Below are 12,993 nucleotides of genomic sequence, written 5' to 3'. Positions count from 1 at the left end.
TGGTATCACTGTGCTTCTAAGAATTAAGGAGATCACTGTCTGGAATGTCCCATAGCCACCTTTCATCCTCTTTTCACAACAAATCCAAGCCCGTGCTCTTTCTCCACCCTATTTGCTGGATCCTTCTTCACAAGAGTCCCTCTTTGCTCACCATACAATTCATTCTACTTTAAGCAGGTAACTTATTTTTAGAGTTGTGTCTGCTGCTGCAATTTCTGAAGGGTCTTGAAGTTAAAATACCAAGGTTTTTTTTTTGGTGGGGTGGCAACTGGTGGAGAATGATCATTATGACTGATTTTGTTCATGAGTTTTGCCAAGGGCAACATTTTTGAAAAGTAGAAATATAAAAAAAGTAGCAGGGTGCACTTTCAAATGGCATGTTGCATTTCTAAGATTAGAATCCTAGGAAAAATATAAAAAAATGTAACACTTCTTAATGCCTTGTGAAAATTCACCTAAAAGAAGATAAAGGAATTTTTTTCCCCCACTAAACTCAGTTCAGAAGAAAAGTGCCATCCAACAGCAATACTTAGAAAACCCCTATTCCAGATAAGCTGATAAGTTCTAGATATTTCATAAGAGGCTGTTAGTTTATAAGGGCCTTAACTATCTGGCATTAATTTACTAGATCTACTTGCAAGCAAAAGTCAGGGTCATATAAAAAAAATGAAGTGGATCTGTATACTGATACAGAAAAGAGCTCTCCATATGGTAGGGAGTTACAGAATACTACAGTATGATAGCACATATATAAAAGGGGAAGACTCCCTGAAATTATTCATATGCAGATATGACATATATGTATGTAAATGCATTTTTAAAAATCTAGAAGGATATATCCCAAAATATTAGAGCAGCTATCGCTAGGGAGCTAGTGGGATTAGGGGGTTAAGGGTAAACTAGATCCACCCATACATTTACATATTATTTACATTTTTGCACAAAAGAACATACATTCACATATTAGTTAAGAAATTAAGAAAAGTTCACTGTATCTAGCTAGGTGGACATAATTGTCCTGTATATTCAGTTTATTCTAATTTACCACTTGAGGAAGTTCCAGGATGCTATTTAACAGGATTATACTTTGTTTTTAAAAGAGAACATTTTCAGTAAATGTGTAAGAAGAGAGAAGAAATCAGGATGAAGTAGGCAGTCTGGTTTTAACCATCCAGTTGTCCACACACTGCTGAGCTACACTTCACTATAAATTAGCTTCTGATTGTCTTGAAGCAATCTACCCAGAATTTTCACCACAAGTCAGATGGGTTCCAGGCAAGCACCACCAGTCCAAAACACAGGGCTGCTTTTTTGCTCCCTCAGGGAGAATTCTGAAAACATGATTTGGTTACACTTAGTTATTAACCCTGCTTCTCTATTCTTTGGAGAACCAACCATTTTCATTACTCTATTGTTAACAGTCTGTATCATTTGTTGCTGCATTGAATCTATGGTAAAGTATCTCATTTCTTAATATAGCAAACATAATATAAAGAAAAGGATAAAACTGGGTCGGTATTTGCAAATAACCAAATTATAGGGAATCAGTTTCCATAGTCTTGCAATGGCTGTGGGGAGGCCAAACAGCTACCTTTGGCTAGGACCTCGGCAGGAGGAAAAACAGAATCACCTCCCATTCCACTGCTGGCATTAATAAGAATGCAAACGCACAGACATGCTATCAATGTACACGGAAACCTCATTGGTCTAAACAGTGTTGTTTTTCAGAATTACATGATAATTTCTTTTTTAAAAAGCCATTCAAGTTTTACATAAGGGCTCATACCAGAGGTTTTGAAGATAAATGAAAGCACAAAGCCTTTATTGAAGTTTATGAATAATAAAACCAGTGGCAAGCACTGGGGGCAGATGTGCATAGAAATGCACTTTATAAAATTTTCAAGGCAAACAACTGACATCTTCGAAGAAATCGTCTTTAGCTAAAAAGCTTCCAGGTGTGCAATTCATTCACAGCATTGATAACTGGCACCCACTGATATGACCTCAGGAAATGCTGAGATTTCATAAATCATTTGTATCGAATCTCTTTTTCTGGTAAATTCCTTAGTGCCTCTCCAGCAGTAACTAGACAAGACTGGAAAGCTTTCAAGATGATTCAAACCTCCAGCACCTCACAGGAGTCCGCATTTCTTAATACAGAAGGCAATGCTAATCAAAGAAGGAAATAAATAAAAAGGTTATTAAAAACAAGCACTGGCTCACTAAACTTCTAAACATATGCATTTATATATATGCCACTAAAAATTGTCTAAATAGTCCTTCACATTTTCTATCCAGAAACGAAACTGGCTGCCACCTAACCTTTTGCCCTTAACACCGTGTTTAAGACAGTGAGTCTTTATTATTGAGTACAGTGTGAAGATTCTGATACTTGGAATAAGTCATTGGATTATTTTAGGATTATAGTACTTTCAAGAGACTTAAAAAGAGAAAAGGACTCTGTAAAATTTAAATATATAAAAATCAGAGTGAGATTTTAAATCTGAGATTTAACTTTAGACAAAAAGACATAACAAATTGCAACCAAATATAAAAGGTAATTATGAAATGATTGAGGGAACAGCTATGAATTACACAGAACCCAAATTCAAAGGTGAAAATATTTAAACTCAAAGAATGTAGCTGATATCCAAAAATCTCACTCTCTTTAAAAGGTACAGCTAACTCATCCATAAAAGACAAGGACTGGCTTTAGATAATGTTTGTCTTAGGCCTCTTTCCTCTCCCCTTCCAAACCCACCCCAGCATTCAGATAAAGACCAGCTTGCTCTATTTCATAATCTCTCACTACTATAGCATCTTTAAGATAAAACAACACTCCTATCAAATTCACCCAGACTGTTTCCTTAATGGAGACTTTCCTACAAAGAAGCTGTTGGAATGAAAAGTAGCCAAGGCCATGTGGAACCACAAGGACTTAAGATAAAATGCATAGAAAAAAAGATGATGTGCAAATACTAATAAACACTTCGCTCAAATGCACAAATTAAGAGAACCCCTGATTTGCCTGTTCCCATCTGTTCTTGGTGATATGGCTAGCATTTCTCCCAGTAAATCCAGGAAATACCACAAGTTCATAGTAACCAAAGAGGATATGCTATCTCCATCTCTCTGGTTCAACCTCTTTCTAAAGTGTTACCTCCTCAGGCTTGGATTAGGTTAAACTTGGTAAGGCACATCCTTCACTAGAATATGTAATGACCAAATACTTAAACAAAACAAAACAACCTGACATAACAAATATTAGCAGTTTATTAACTAAAAACTGTCCCCAAGTTTTTAATTCTGGATATCAAATAGATGAGCAGATTAATAAGCAATTCTTCTGGCTAATAATTAGTTGTCAACATTCAATTTACACAGATATTTATAGCTTTTTATCTTTGATGAAAAAAGTTCCTTAAGGTGGCAAGACAGCTCATAAGAATATGGTGAAGAAAAAGGTTTCTGGGTTATGTCAAGTTCTGAGCCTTGCAAGTAACTTCCAAAGTAAAATGTGGCTTGTTTCTTAGTTATATTAAATATCAAGTAGTATATTAAAACTTGTTCTTTAACATTTATTCCACCCATAAATGCTTTGACAAAATGGCAGTTAGTTGAGAGTCTTGCAATTCAGTAGCTGAGGCAAGGTGAAGAAACCACTTCCACAAAACTGCACATATGTATTTATGTATGTTTATATCTTCATTCCCACTTTAATGCTACATCATTCTCTAAATACTTCACTAGATGAACTATGTCACTGATGAAAATTAGGATAAAGAGTAACTATTAAATATAATTGTTCTACTCAATTAAGTTCAATAGAGCCATTTATAGAGTATTTTGCTCACAAAATAAGTTATTAGAATGTTGCTTTCCACTAATTCAGAGTTTAATGAGCTTGGAGAGCAAGAACTGATAGATAAGAATAAACTCTTCAGATCATTAATTTTAACATTTCAATATTTACTAAATCACAGCAAAATTGGGAATTTCTTTCATACTTTGCCATTTAATTTTTGAAAAGTTAATTGAGAAACAACCAATTTCCTATCAACATTCCTAGTTAGTGACTGAAACACTAAGAAATCAATAGCATGTCAAAATCAAAGGAACTGATCAAACTGTAGATCAGTATTAAAATTGAGGTGTAGTCATGAACAATAAAATACCAGCAAAACTTATCAATAACACCTGATAATGATTTCTAGGGATTTGTACAGAGCAAGCTTGACAGCCAAATCCTAGTCATTGCAGAGATCTTTGCAATAAGCATATATCACAGGAATAGGGTCCTGCAGCTAGCTCACAGTAGTCATACTGTCTTCTGTCCTGCCTATACCCTGAAAACCCCAAACACTAGTGAATAGGATATGGCAAACAACTCACACTTACCATTACATGGGGAAGGGAATGAGAAGAAAGCATATGGAGATATGAGACTTCAAAGAAAAAAAGAGTATTAAAAATGTTCTCCCTACCACCCATATTTTGCTCTGTGAAGACTTTAACCAGGAATATCTGGAACCAAAGTAAATAATCTAAATATTAATGAGAGGCTCAAAATGCAAGTAAAGGTAAAACACACTCAAAATTGGGCAAAAATATAGTATGATCAACTGTTGAAGGCCAGAAGACAACTACCTGTAAAACCACTAGATCCCACAGATCAAAGTGAGATCTGAAAACCAGGCACAACATCTCCAGACAAAACAAAGGCTCAGAACCAGGCGCCTTCATGGACCCTTAAAACTGGAGGGGGAAAAAAAGCATTTACCTTTGTCATCAAAACATAACCACTCAGGTTTTGTGCTGAACCTCTTCGACCCATCAGCACCTCTAGAAAGCAGTACTTAAATGTTCATCTTGATTTTTTAAGAACTAGGCACATGCACATGACCACCAGAGAAATGTCACAACAGGGAGGCAGAGTTTGTAAAATCTGTTCCACAAGTGCTAGCAAAGGAAGGTCATGATTCATGATATGGATGGACTGTAATATTTAAATGACATGCTTCTGATATATTCACAAAATCTTTAAAGAAAGTATTAAAACTCAAAAGAGAAAAAAGACAGGAGTCAAATACAGAGATGGAATGTACAAAACAAATGAGCAGGCAAACTAAAAGTTCTTGAAAGTATTTTACTTCAGATTGAAAAATGAACAGCTTCCACACTGTTCATTGCAAGATACACAGTATTCACAAATACAATGCTGGTCATTTGAGGAAATGTACACACCTCAATTTCTCCTTCATGCTTTTTCTTTTAGAAAGATACTGTTTACCAAAAAGAAACTTCAGCAATACAGGAAAAACTATTTTCCCAATAAATTTACGAAAACCTAAGATTCCCAATGGAATCAAGATTATCTTCCCGCTACCACCACCTTAATATAATCACATGCTTATTGGAACACTAATATCCGCACCCTAAGAGTACATTTACTTTCAACAATGAGGGTGATTCTTAAAAAAAACAAAACTTCAGTGTGGTAAATGTAACATGGATCTCTGCAAGTATTAAGTGTTCATCTGAAATAGGCAGCTAATACTGGATTTAATATTATTTTATAAATAATTGTTCCCTTAGCAGTAAACATAAGTCTACACATTCACAATAGTCCTAGAAAATAAATACTGTGATTATGCACAATACGTTATGACAAAACTAGTTTTCAAAAAACAAAAGCTCAACATCTTGATAAAAATTCTGATCAGAATAAAATATGACTCTAAAATTTTAAACATTGTCAAAATAACATCACATTTAAAATTTCCATGGTTTACACAAGTATTATGAGTTTCCAGTTTTGGAACACATTTTTCTGTTGTGAATTAAAATATGAACATATTGAAATTGTTAATTTCATTGATGACATCAGTTTTGGTCTTACTTTAGCATTATTTTCTTTATAAAAAGTTGCACTAAGTGTCCATTTAATGGTCTGATTGGTATTCAGTATTTCATAAATGTATATAAAAGAAATTCCTAAAAGCCAATAGTATTTTATATGGATAAATATATAAAAGAATCTCATTTCAGAAATGGCCATAATTAACAGAGCCACACACACACTTATGCTAAACTTAAGAGCTTTCACCTTGAGAGTAAGCATTTTCAGAAATATCACTTACATTCTATTATATTAAATATTCCCAGCTGAGTTTCAAACTCAACATGTGGTGAATAACAGAATTACACATCTCATTTGCTCTCAAAGATGACCACAACCAAAATTTACAGTATGATTGAAACAAACCAATGTTTAAAAAAATTTTAATTAAAGGTAACAACTCCACGAAAGGAGAGGATAAAGAATGGGATGACAAGAAGTATTTGGTCTTAATAAGGCAATACAAAATAGACCCATTATCAAAGACCATTTAATTTTTAAAGATCAACAATACCAAAAGCATAAAGTGGAGTATAAGAAAATAGTTTTTTATAGGTGTGATTTAATTAAAGCTGTTTACAGTTATTCTCTCCCACAGCAGTTCAGCATGAATTTAAAAAAGAAGAGAGATGGGAAGAACAAGCTCAAGGAGAACACAAGGTCAGAGGAGCCAGCATGCAAGGTCTGGGCAACCTCAGGTCTCACTGCGACAGGACCAGATAGGGGTGGCCTTTTTTTTCCCTATTAGGAAGAAAAAAGAAGAAGAAGAAAAAAAAAAGACTGCAAAGGAAACAAACACAAAGTCATGTAATTGCCCACTCATTGCCCAAGACGACAGCACTATAGAAAACAGTTGCAAGTTAATTCAGAGATGACTAGAGATTTTTCAGTGTTTACACAAAAGTACATAGTATTCTTTTTTTTTCTTTTTTTTTTTTTTTACAAAATAAAATGTCATTTGCCACCATAAATCTTTTCGTTAGAGAGGAAAAATTTTTGCAGCAGGTCACAAGGGTTCTATTAAGTCATTTCAATGCTGAGGAAAACAAATTGAGTAATAGAACTAATCACTTCCCTATATATGGATGTTAAGATGACAATTCATATTATTTTTCAAACTAATCCTGAGAAAAATCTGTTTACAATTTAAACAGTAATGTTATGTAAAAAGTATTAACAAATCCACTATTACAAATATCAATTTCCTATATGGTCATCTATATATACACACAATAAAATGGTAAATATATGCAAAAATATTTTTTAAAAAAGCATGCACAGATCACTTTCCCCTTTGGAATCTGGACTTCTTATGAGATACCTTTGTAATCCTTTCCCACCCCATCCTCTGAAATTGTTTTTTTGTTTCTATCACCCTACCCACACTGAATACTATTCCCTATAACTCTGCATAAAGCCAATGAGAAATATATTTCACATTCAAGCCTTAAATCTTAAAATGACCCTGTTGTAGCATATGACTTATCAAATGATCAGCCTTTCCCCCCCTTTTTGCTTGCTTTTTGTTTTTGCAGTTGTCAGTCTTCATGATCCATTCCGTGGCGAGCTGGGAAAAAACTCAGTTGCTAAATCAAAGTCTGAACAGTATGTAAGGCTCCCAAATGTCTCCCAGGAGTCCCTATCCAACTGTCCTGAGCATGAGATCACTGCACGCAGAAGATAGTCCATCGTACAACGCCGACTATCTACAAAGGTCTGAGAGGGGGCCATCCCTCTTGTGTTTCCTCTTTTTGCCATAATACTGATTATTTGATTTGCCTTGATGTTGTTTGCTTGTCATCAAGGAACCATGGCTTGTTTGAGTTGTACCTTGGAAGCCTTTGCTGGAAGAACGGAAGAGCCTTGCTGATCCGTGCTGCAGAAAAGGAAAAGTGGTCAAAAAGACATCAGTATTGTGGACTCAACAGAGCACTCGCTAAGACCTGACTCGGGGAGCTTTCAAAACTAGGAATACGCTGACTTATGCAGAAGGCAGGAAACAATGCTACAGGGGTTCACTCTCTTGAGCTCTAAAACTTAGACTGTTTTTTAATGAAAATATTGGAAAACACAGACCACTCACTCCCTTACTTTCTTAACAGACTACATAGCACATAAAACGTTTCTCAAAGAATCTACCAACCCATAAACCACATAATAAATGGCATTTCTGGAAAAAGCTCTTAAGACACAGAAGTGTGTTGTCAGGTCAGAGGTCATCAAACTGGCCCCTCCTTTTCTGTTATCACCTGTCACTTTCATTGCCATTCCTAAATGAGTCAGTGTTTGATGCACATGACTAAGGCTGTATAGATAAAGTGGATTCTGCAAGTCAAGTCAGACATTAGGTAACTGACACAACAGTGAATCTCTACTGCCAAAAGGCCTTCCCCAGGGGCTTTGTCATGGGGGAGGGTGAGATGGCATAAGCCCAGGGCCCAATATGTAATAGCCTCCCCTCATTCTGATTACTCATGATTCACAAAATTTTAGGCAACTAAAAAACCTAAAATAGAGTTATCTCCATGGCTTCTTTAAGTCAAAGCTGATGCTACATCGACTGACCATGGCTGACAGCTGCCTGATCATTTCAACACAGGCAATGAGGTATTGAATATTAAAATATAAAAGGGATACGTTATTCAGGATAGGCCCAGCACTGCTAAGAGGTCATGCAAAAGCTTCACGTGAGTTTATGTTAAGTATAATTGTATCTTTTTATAATTTGATTTTTTATGCTGAATCTGTAACACAAGGGGTTAGCTGGAACCTACTGTAAGGGCTGGTCACTAGATTCCCACAAGGTTTATTTTACAGTGATGTATCATAAAGATCCTCAGGGCATTCTGTTACTAGAAAGACTCTGGAACCCATTAGAACAAAATAGGTTTTGTTCTTTAACCTAGAGTTTTTTCAAACCCATGATGTATCCGTAGTATTCAATACAAAATATTTAAGAATTTCTTAATAACAATCGAAAACACAAATTGCACATACCTGAGATTTGTTGGTGCTGTTGGATGTACTGGTGGTTTGGGTGCTCTGCATTTTCCCAACTGCCTGCGAGGACTCCAAGGACACATCTTGAGACCCTACTCGGTTCCCAGTAGATGGACGGCAGAGCAGCTGTTTCGGGGTTTTGCATGGTGTTGCATCCGAATCCTGACACAAGTCACATGAGTTGTAATGTGACATATTAATAATTCAGATATTCAATGTTAAGAGAGGAAAACAGTCTCAACTGAGTACTATCTGAGCTAAATTTAAACATTTAGAAGTTCAAGGAAGCACACTAAGGAATTTACAAAATTGACTGCTTAAGTTTTCCTCCAAAATCTTTCCTCCAACATTTAAAATGGCTTATTTTATCAGAGGGTTTCTGTTCATTGTTAAATCCACTGCCCAAACCTGACCTTGTTCATCAGCCCTGAAGGAGCTCACAGATCTGAGTTCACTTGCATTTCCATTTACAGAAAGTGAACCACGGTATAGTGGAAAGAGAGTGGCAAAGAGTAGGACCAATGTCCCAGTTCCTGATGCAGTATCTTCAACCAAATACAAAATGCTTGGTTTAAGAGGCTCAGTCACTGAGAGTGTGTCATAACAAATCAGTGGTCCCTCCAACTGAACACACCACATGGATCCGGACTTCCTGAGGCAAGGGGCTGAGCCCGCCTGTTTCTGGGCTGTCTGGGCCGTGACTGTCCACTTCTCCCCTCAGGTCTCCACTTGGCCCTCACCCTCTACCCAGCACCTCTGAGTCACGCAGTGTCAGGCCCTAGGTGCTCCTGCAGGAGGTGGCTGTGTCTGTGCCATCTAGCTCAGCATCTGTCCTCCAGAGCTCTGCTCTAGAGGCCAGCAAGGCACCAGGTAGATTCTATATGAGGATTCATGACTCCATGACAGTATATGGTCATCATCAACTACATAAACTATGTCCCTTCCATATTTAGATAACTTATTATGCCATATGCTTAATAAAGTCAAAGTTCAAATAAACAGGTAAATAAGCCCATTTTAGATTTCAGTTAAACTCAAAATTAACCTTGATGAGGAAAAATAACTACAGGTATAATTGACATGAAAAATTCAGTCAGGATGGAGACAGAAGGTAGATTAGGGGTTACCAGGAGACAGGGGAACTGCTAATAGGTTTCTTTCTGGGGTGATCGATTGGTCCTGGAATTAGATAGTGGTGATGGCTACACAACATTGTGAATATACTAAAAACCACTGAAGTGTACACTTTAAAATGGTGAACTTTATGTTATGTGAGGTATGTCAATTTTTAAAGATTAAATCAAGAAGCTCAAAAACATTACTGAGTGAAAGAAGCCTTACACTCAAGAGTACTATAATGGTTCCACTTCTATGAAATCTAGAGCAGGCAAATCCATGGTGTCAGAAAGGCATAACAGTGGTTACCCTCTGACGGTGGCATTAGGGAATGACCAGGAAGCATCACGAGACAACTCTCCGGGGTGATGGTAATATTCCGTATCTTGCCAGGGTATTGCACTACATACATGTATGCACTTGTTGAAATTTAGTGAATGTAGAATTAAGATTTCGCTTTTTGTCAATTTTACATCAAAAGAAAAAATTAGATAAATACTGAACTCTGGTTAATAATGAGCATACTACCATACTTTGGGGGAAATGTACTGATGTCAGTAATTTACTTTGACATGTATCAAAGAATGAGATGACTTAATGGATAGAGGGATGGATGGACGTGACTGGCAAGTAAAATGCTAATGATAGAATCTAATGGTAGTGTATATGGATGGTCACTGAACTTCTTTCACTTTTGCTATGTTTGTACAATCATTAAAGTTATTAAAATTTCCCAGGAACAGAAAAGAAAATGAGTTAGCTTTAGCCCTCTAGACAGAGCTATCCCCAACAAGAGAACTCTTAAGCATGTAGGTTTAGAAAAGCCATGTCTTCATACTTACAACATCGCTAGAGCTGGACTGTGTGGCAGAAGAAGAAGACACTGGACCTGATGAAGAGTTTGAAGAGTGTTTACTAAGAGATTCCGAAGTTTTACTTCTACATTTTCCAAGGGCTTCATTTTCTTCAGATAGATTATTATTACATTTATCTAACTGCTGAGTATCTACTATCAAGGTAACACCATTTCCTGAAAGAGTGGCAAAAGATTGGAAAACGTTTCTTCCCATTAAACACACACAACACAGAAAAGCCTCTAATACTTGGTCAATCAATCACATGAAAAACTCTTACCATTGCATGAAGGCTCAGGCCTATTTTGCAAGCCCCACTGCTTTGATATCCAATCTCTATATGTGGCAACTTCATCCGTTACTCTAATTATTCTACCTAATATGCTGCGTGTGTTTAAAAAAAAAAGAGGGGGTACATTAATTTGAAAATAAGAAGCCACAACCAATTTTGATGCAATGGGCTGATTTTAGTTACTCTTACCTCTCCGTTTCATTGTTGGGATAGTACTTTGCTATTGGCGAAACAGCATGACTTAAAACAACATAGGCATAATCAAAGGCTTGTTTCACTTGCATGGCCCCATATGAACTCCTTCCAACATCATTACCTTTAAAAGAAATGTACATAAAGATAGAAAGCTTTACCATTGCTTAACATAAACTAAAAGATCACATGCTCTCTTCTGGGAGAGCAAGGGCTATCGCTATCCTGCTGGAGTTGCACTTGGAACTTTGGCTGTCAGTCATCCCCACACAACTCCCCAGGCTCTGAATGTGTGTATTATGCAGCAGGGACACTTATTATGGTGTATAAATTGCTAAATATCTTCTGGCCCAACAGGGACTATCCCAAACAAAAGAAGCAACTGCCTGTTCTCTCCCGAAAGTGAAAACAAACTAACTAGGAGTACCTCTTTTTGTTTCTGGTAGCTATATAAATATCTCCCACACTAAATTATAAGCTCTTAAAAAGCAAGGAACATCTTGCTAAAAAAAAAAATCTTAGTGAACTATATGCAGAGCAGGCTATCAATGTTTAAAATAGGGCTCAATAAGCCAGAAAAGGGCTCCTAGGCAACTACTGTATCTTTTCACTTCCATTCCTTATTTTCAAAGTCAACTAAAAGCATTTCCGCTTTGGTCTGATAATGCAGAATCTCAATATTTTACAATTATCAGGAAAAAAAATACTTCCCAGAAAAATGAGGACACAAGCAAGCAAACATAATTGCAAGGAAGCATGGAAGGAATTCATTTTCTGTTCACTTTGTAGCCAACAAACAGCTGGAAAAAGCACAGGAAGATGATGTAAAATTAAGGAAGAAGGGGTCCAAAGGAAAACAAATTGTCTCTCTGAACCCTTTCACACATGAACTCTGAGATTTATTAACAGTGCTTACTGCCTCTAAGGACTTCAGAATTCTCAAGCTGAAATGCTAGCTGACTACTGGCTGGAATCAGGGGCAATGAAGACATAAGGAAAAAGAAAAATGGCCATCAAACTAGAGATGCACACAAGCCACTCAAACAGCTAATACCTATTTCCCTTTGTTTTTCAGTAGACTGGACTCTACTCCCAATTCATTTGAAGTCTGCAATGGGAGAGGGGGTGGTGGTGGTGGTGGTGGTGGTGGTGGTGGTGGTGTGTGTGTGTGTGTGTGTGTGTGTGTATGCTCATATTTTCTTGTTTGCTTATAAAATATTTTGATGAAAAGAGAGTAACTATGATTAGAAGTTAATCCTTAATTTTTCATCTAAAGACAGTTTCAAGTACAATATGGTGACTGACAATGCCTTTTCTTTGAATGCCCACAAATTTACCTAATTTCAATACCTGGTTGTAAAGGATCTTCAATATAAAGCATTGATGGCCTGTAGCCATCTAGCATATTTTTCTGTACTTCATCTTTGGCCACATATGAACCACCATCCTTTATCCGGATGCCAGTCTTTAAATAATTGAAGTGTCGTCCATATAATTCAAAAAATTCTATTAAGAGAACACCATAGTTTGTATTGGGGATGCAAGCATCTTCCCTGGGGTGTAACTAAAACCAGAAAGGAAAAAGAAAAAAGAAAACAATTATATTGGATTTTCTCTAAATTATCAAGGCGGGGACAATA

The 12,993-nt window shown here is 36.5% G+C and overlaps 1 protein-coding gene across 3 annotated transcripts in view; it reads right to left on the bottom strand.

The window, feature by feature from the left end:
* Positions 1–1,828: 1,828 nt before the first annotated feature.
* The window catches only part of TENT4B (terminal nucleotidyltransferase 4B), a 103,851-nt gene continuing 92,686 nt past the window's right edge, over positions 1,829–12,993 (bottom strand). Inside the window, exons 7-13 of one of the 3 annotated variants that reach the window (XM_073225795.1) lie at positions 12,704–12,917; positions 11,351–11,477; positions 11,150–11,253; positions 10,858–11,045; positions 8,897–9,061; positions 7,730–7,775; positions 1,829–2,169 (exon numbers count right to left, since the gene is read on the bottom strand). In XM_073225795.1, coding sequence (XP_073081896.1) covers positions 2,117–2,169; positions 7,730–7,775; positions 8,897–9,061; positions 10,858–11,045; positions 11,150–11,253; positions 11,351–11,477; positions 12,704–12,917 — 897 coding nt within the window. In that variant the 3' untranslated portion in view covers positions 1,829–2,116. Of the gene's footprint in view, positions 2,170–5,132; positions 7,776–8,896; positions 9,062–10,857; positions 11,046–11,149; positions 11,254–11,350; positions 11,478–12,703; positions 12,918–12,993 lie in introns of those variants that run through there. The other 2 variants (XM_037001460.2, XM_037001461.2) reach the window with 2 other exon arrangements.

Source organism: Manis javanica, chromosome 17 (genome assembly GCF_040802235.1).
Source record: "Manis javanica isolate MJ-LG chromosome 17, MJ_LKY, whole genome shotgun sequence".
Classification (NCBI taxonomy): domain Eukaryota; kingdom Metazoa; phylum Chordata; class Mammalia; order Pholidota; family Manidae; genus Manis; species Manis javanica.
This window is presented reverse-complemented; position numbering and strand designations above follow the sequence as displayed.